Source organism: Pteropus vampyrus, unplaced genomic scaffold, assembly GCF_000151845.1.
Source record: "Pteropus vampyrus isolate Shadow unplaced genomic scaffold, Pvam_2.0 Scaffold16, whole genome shotgun sequence".
In the NCBI taxonomy this organism is placed as follows: Eukaryota; Metazoa; Chordata; class Mammalia; order Chiroptera; family Pteropodidae; genus Pteropus; species Pteropus vampyrus.
The window spans coordinates 4,762,556-4,769,145 of NW_011888797.1; the positions used below are offsets into that span (position 1 = coordinate 4,762,556).

The following is a 6,590-nucleotide window of genomic DNA, read 5'->3' on the forward strand; positions in this document are numbered from 1 at the left end:
CCACCATCCATTCATGGAAAAAACCCTTTTAATGGTTGTTTTGGGAATGGGCATATGGGCATGGACCTTCCCAATGAGGCAGGAGCAAAGTCTTGTTAGTAGACTTTTGGAAGGGAAAGTATTTCTCATTCCTAAAAAGGAGGCTTATGAAGAGATGGATCCTTTGTCCTTTCGAAAGAAAGGACTAGATATACTGAATATGATTCCTGGAACTCCTATCTAGTGACCATCAGTGAAGCCAGCTCTGAAGGGTACAGTCAGCAAGCACATCAAACATAGCAGAGAGAAGCAAGAGCATCATTGAGTCACTGCATCAAATAACTGTAGACTGAACTATGGTTGAACTTCTTGTTTTGTGACAGTAATTTCCCTATTAAAAAAAAAAAGATATTCTGCTTATACCCACTTCATAGGTGAGAAAACTGGAATGGAGATAGCAAATTGTCTAAGGCCTCAAAAGAACTAAGAGGTGGAGCCAAGTTTTAAGTTCAGTCAACTACACCTTGTCATCATGGGCCTACTGGTCACTGCGCTATGAGCACAGGCTCTGATGCTATCTGGGTCATAGCCCAGCCCAGTCACTTATCTTAGTTTCTTTTATCTGTAAAATGGGTTTAACAATACTTCCCTCATGGTGTTTTGGTAAGAAATTAATGAGTTAATACACATCGTGTGTTTACAACAGCCTTCAGTAAATGTGAGGTATTATGATGTTATAAGAATACATAGTGGTTGCAATAATTTGGGGAAACTTGGTAAGATTATAGATTGCTATATCCTTTGACTCAGGTATTCCATGTCTAGGAATTTATCCAATTAAGTATGGCTTTGTTCACAAATTTCTATGTAAGATTTATTGCAACATTTAAAATAGCAAAAAGCATATCTAAATATCAAATAATAGAAAGCGAGTTGAATTAAAACCATTGAACATATGCAAGGTATGTTTATTGACATAGAAAGATACAGGCTGTTATTTGAAAAAAGCAGGTAACAAAGTCATGTACAGTATTAATTCTGTAAAAAAGTATGCATATAAAAGACAAAGTGAGTGCTATTAGTATATAAAAGAAAAGTCTGGAATAATATCAAATACCTGGTTATTTCTGTGTGGATAGTTTATGGCTGAGTCTTACCTTCCTGTTATATATTTTTACATAATTAGGTATTATTTAATCATTTAAAAATTTACTTGGGTATTATTTGTAAAGTAGTAGTAATGATAATGATCCATCCTACTCATCATGTCTCATGTCTGATAATCTCCTAGCCCAGATTTCCTTCAACAGCTACTATTTTGGAGGGCTGCTTTGGAGGAAACAAAGTTGGTTCCTCACCCTGTCTCTCGCCACTTCCACGAAAGCTCTTGCAGATAATGTCCATTCTGCTTAGTTTTTTTTAGTTTGACACATATTTAGTGTGTACCTACTATTTACTACCCAGGCCGTGATTTAGGCCTTGGCAATCAAAGCTATCTCAGCTTGATCAAGACCACCAGCTTCATCGCTTGAGTGAACTGTTCTGCCACTTACCAGCTGTGTGATTTGGGCAGGTGACTTAACCTCTTTCATTTGAAAGTAAATAGAGTTCTTCCTACCTATTAGGTACTGGAGATAAAGCATTGAACAAAAGAAGTACCTGTTCACGAAGCTTACATTTTAATGGGAAGAGATCGATGATAAATATATGCCAGGTTGGGATAAGCGCTGTGAAACTAATACAGGATAAGGAGAATAAAGTATGACAGGAGAGATGAAGTATGAATGTAGAAACGTGCTGTTTTAGAATGAATAGCCAGGGAATGTATCTACAGATGATATTTGAGGAGATACCTGAAGAAAATGAGGCAGGCAGCCAGGAGGTGATGTGTGTGGGGTTTCGGGAAGAGGCAGTGGTGTGCTGGTGCTGTCTGGCACGTCTTCCAATTGTGCACCTCTCTTCCCAACTCTATGTTTAGTAAAGTCAAATTGATAGATTGAAATCAGCCTTGATAAGAGCATTTATACACACAAATCAGCAAGTACTACAATCCCCTCCCCCCAACACACACACACACAGAGAGCCATTTGTTAACTATTACACCAGTGGGAAGAGGGAGCAGTAAGTGCAAAGGCCCTGAGGTGTGTTTGAGGAACATCAAGACAGAAAGAGAGGGAAGTTGATAGGAGATGAGGTCAGGTAGCCAGGAGCAAGAACGATAGGACTCTGCAGGACATGGTAAGTACACTGGACTTTCTTTTAAGCAACATAGGGGCCTCTGGAAGGTTTTGAGCAGAGGAGTGACACCCTCTGACTTAAGCTTTGAGCATAACCACACAGAGAGGAATCAGGAAGACTAGTTGGGAGGTTTCAGTAATAACGAGACGTGCTGGCTTGGTAGTGGTGGAGGTTTTAAGATGGTCACCTCAATAGATTCATTTTTTTTTTCAGATGTGAAGATTAAATAGGATAGTATTTTAAAAATGCTTAGCATAGTGTCTAGCACACAGGTCATTAATAAATGATAGCTGTTACTATTATTGACGGAATGCTAATCCCGAGGATAGGGGAGCGGTGCTCACATCTAGTTTAGAAGGCAAATCATTTCAAAACCAAGTGATAAGTGCTATGTTCCAGACAATTGGGGGCACAGAGGAGAGACACTTAAAGCAAGTTGAGGGTAGGAAAAGCCAGGAGAGGTGTTTGAGCAAAAGGGGACGCTTTAGCAAAGGCCTGGGGAAACGGAATGAGAAGAAATGTAGCTGCACAAAGTGTCGACACCTCACGATCTGGTGAAAGATCACAGCTTTATCCTTTAGCAAAACAATCAGTGATCTAAAGGAACGGTGATACTTTACTCAGTGTGTTAATTAAATCACCTAGTAGGCTGTAGGTCATTATGTTCCAACTCAGATTCACGGGTACTTTTATGAATTCCATGGAGCCTTTGATTTTGATTAACAGTCAGGTGTAACAACTGAAGCTGGTGAGAACTCTGGAACTCGAAATGGAAAAAGGAGTTTTAAACCTGATGCCCCAGCATGGCTTCAGGATGTCTGTGAATCCTTTGAAGGTATTTGCAGAATTATGTGTGTGCAATGAATTTGAGGAGTAGAAGTAGAACAGCGGGGTTCTATTAGCTTTTATTTTTATCAGATTTTCAAAAGAGGTTTATGGCCTGAAGAGGATTAAACACACTACTACTGAAATATTAGAGGATAAAATCAGTCCATAAGAGAAGGTATGTTTTTGCTGGCCATTTCATCTGTCATTAAAATATTTGGTAAAGTGATATTTCGAATCACATGAAATCAGTTAAAACACATTTAAAAGTGGTTCCTTTATAATAAGACTATTGTTTTATTCAAATATGATTTGTCAGTTTGGACCAGATAGTATCATTCCAACTGAGAATTCCAGCTGTGCCAATCTCTGATGGTAAATGAGCTACAGCATAATCAAAAATGCCTACAGGGCAAATTTACTCTATTGACCATGCCAGGATCACCCGAATGTTTTCTGCCTCTGATTTTGTTGTTGTCGATCATTGATATTAATTTCCTACATCCCTCTGATAAGCTGCTGAGTCCTTGAAGTAACAACTACGCCGGAAGGGCTTCTTCAACACCCACGAGATAGGAATGTTAGCAGAAATTTTACTTTGAAAGGAGGAATAATAGAAATTAATTGCTCTGAGCATCTTCTAGAGACTGTGATTCAGGAACTCACCTCGTCACACTTGGATGGTGATAATTTACTTAATTTTTTTTTTTTTTTTTGGTCTGACAAAAGGCAATTTTGCAAGTACGGTATGGGTTGTAATGATTCCTATTTCTTGAGTGCAGATGGGATAGCAATTGTTTCCCCATTTTATAGATTCCAAACCTAGGCTCTGAGATGTTAGGTAACTTAACTTGCCTAATATCACACAGCCAGTGAGCAGTAAAACCAGTAGATAGAAAACGGAAAACAAGACGGATAAAGGATGAGTGAGCCTCGGAAAGGAAAGCAACCCTTTTCCTTCATTTTTCATTGCATGGCATTTTTCAATGCTGCTGTATTGGGTACTGTGTCAGGACAATGGATGAGAACAAGAGTATAGGAATCGAAGACTACTGAATATGGTTTCAGGGAAATGAATTAATTCATCTAGTTAATATACGTCAATATATTGTTTAAATAGTGACAGAGAAACAGTTAACTTCTATGAATATTTACCACGAACAAAACACAGTACAAGGTGCTTTACTTAGGTTATTGCATTGAATTTTCATCACAGGGCCCCTGAGGGAGGCATTACTGTCCCCATTTCACATTTAAAGAAGCTGAGGCTCAGAGAAGTTGCATAAGTTCCCTAAAGTCACACAGATGGTAAGATGGTATGATAGGAACCAAGATCGGCCTCCAAAATCTATTTATGTTGTACTATATCATACTGTAAAATTTACTTTAAAAGCTATTGACTAGAATTTAAACTCTTTGGGGCCAGAGATCATGACAATAAATTTTGTATACTCCTCAGGACATAATATCATACCTCATACCATAATAGGTACTTGAGAACTGTTTATGGGTTGGTTACCCATCACAGTGGGTTGAAAAATAGAACATCAAAGGCACAAAGATGAATCTTACATCCACATATAAAAAAAGGAACTTCCTTCATGATCCTTATAGGATCTACTGTTCCTTGACAGAAAAATTATAAAAAAATCTTAACCCAAATGTATGGTTCAGAGGTTAAAACCTGTACGTATTATCCAAAGTTTCCCCAAAAGGCACCTTGTGCATTATAACTGCATGATATTGACGGCTTCAAGAGGAACAGCCATGACTAGATTAGTTTTGGTGGGGAAAAAAGCAGCTTTGCATTTTAGAAATATGCGTGATATACAATGTAGTCAAAAACCAACAAGCGGAAGTCAAAGTATAAAAGGTGTATTTCTCAGGTATGTGTGTAAATGCTTAGACGTGTGGCCTGACCGTCTTCATGGTCCATGTGTGTCCTTTTTGGCTCATGGCTGATATATCCTTCCTCAGCACACCCAGGCTTCTTGAGTGTGTCCAGACTTGAGAAGCAGCGCCCTCTGCCGAGGGATTCCTGATGATGGCATCGCTCTAGTATTCCAGCGTCACCGTCTTGGTTTTGAGGTATTCATTTAGCGCTTCCTCACCTAGGAAGGAGAAAAACAGGTGGGCATGATGTCACCAGACACAGGTATAGGTACAACGGTCACTAAGCATACAGAATATGGCTGGGACCAGTGCTTGTCAAACTTTAAAGTTCATGTGGATCACCCAAGGATCTTATGGAACTGCAGATTCAATCAAGTCTTATGAGGGCCCTATGATTATGCATCTTCTGTTTACTGTGTCTCTTGATCACATCATTTCCTCTTGTGCTTGATTTAACCTTGTGTTGTTTTATAACTTTAGTGTAGCCTAACTGCAGAGTTTATAAAGGCTACAGTGGTATACGGTAATACCTAGGCCTTCACATTCACTCACTGCTCACTCACCGACTCACCCAGTCTTGCAAACTCCATTCATGATAAGGACCTTATTCAGGTGTACCATTTTTTATCTTCTATACCATATTTTTACTGTACCTTTTTTATGCTGAGATACACAAATACTACTGTGTTATGATTGCCTACAGTTTTCAGTACTAATCATATTTCGAAGAAAAGGAAAATGCAGTTTTCTTGATTTACATAGTATCTTAGAAACCGGGCAAAATGTAAGTAGGTCTGTTTCTGTTTCTATTCTGAGCTAAGTGCCATCACTGATTTCTACAGCAGTTAAAAGGCATGAACGCCACAGGTGAGGCTAATGAGTATATGATTCCGGAAGTTGAGCTGAAACAGGGGTTGTAACCTTAAATTAGAATCACCGTACAGAGCTTTTAAAAACGATCCTAGGTCATACCCTAGAGCAATTAATACAGCACCTTTGTAATTTTAAAGTTCCTACATGATTCTAAGTCAATGTGCAGCTGGGCACCGCTGGGCTAAGCAAATTTAAAGGTGGAAGAGGAAGAAAGTACTAGGCAAATTCTACTTTTATAATAAAACAGAGGCCTGGAGCTGGTCAGTTATACTCTATCAAAAGACAAATGGAACATGGTTGCCTGACTTTATAATAGTAATTTCCCTAGGAAAATCTCCCACTGTGTTTTGGGTGCAGAGATGAAAGCCAGAATGAAGACATGAAAAAAAAAAAAAATTTAAAACAAGAGCTACTTTCATTGCTGCAAATACATTGCCAAAAGTCATCAGGAAAGAGAACGTGGAAAAATACCGCCAAATTAACCAAACTTATATTAACAGACTGTAATTTCAGTAAATCACAAATATTTTAATTTTTGAAACAACACTCCAGCCTGTAGGGAGTAAAAACACGGGCTTCACAGCCAGCCTGTCTGGCTTTGAATTCTCTTTGCTAGTGGCTGGCTGTTTGACTTTGGGCAAGATACCCAACTTCTCTGAGATCCTATTTTCCTCATCTATAAAATAAGGATAAATGGTACTTATCTCCCAGGGCGATGGTAAGGAGTGCTGGTGCTCACACAGGTGTGCTTGTGCTCACACAGGCAGTTAGAATAGGGCCTG

At 38.9% G+C, this 6,590-nt stretch overlaps 1 protein-coding gene across 1 annotated transcript in view; it reads right to left on the reverse strand.

Moving 5' to 3' along the window:
* Positions 1 to 926: 926 nt before the first annotated feature.
* The window catches only part of ALDH1L2 (aldehyde dehydrogenase 1 family member L2), a 55,968-nt gene continuing 50,304 nt past the window's right edge, over positions 927 to 6,590 (reverse strand). Inside the window, exon 23 of the mRNA XM_011386953.2 lies at positions 927 to 5,153. Coding sequence (XP_011385255.1) covers positions 5,098 to 5,153 — 56 coding nt within the window. The 3' untranslated portion in view covers positions 927 to 5,097. The remainder of the gene's footprint in view (positions 5,154 to 6,590) is intronic.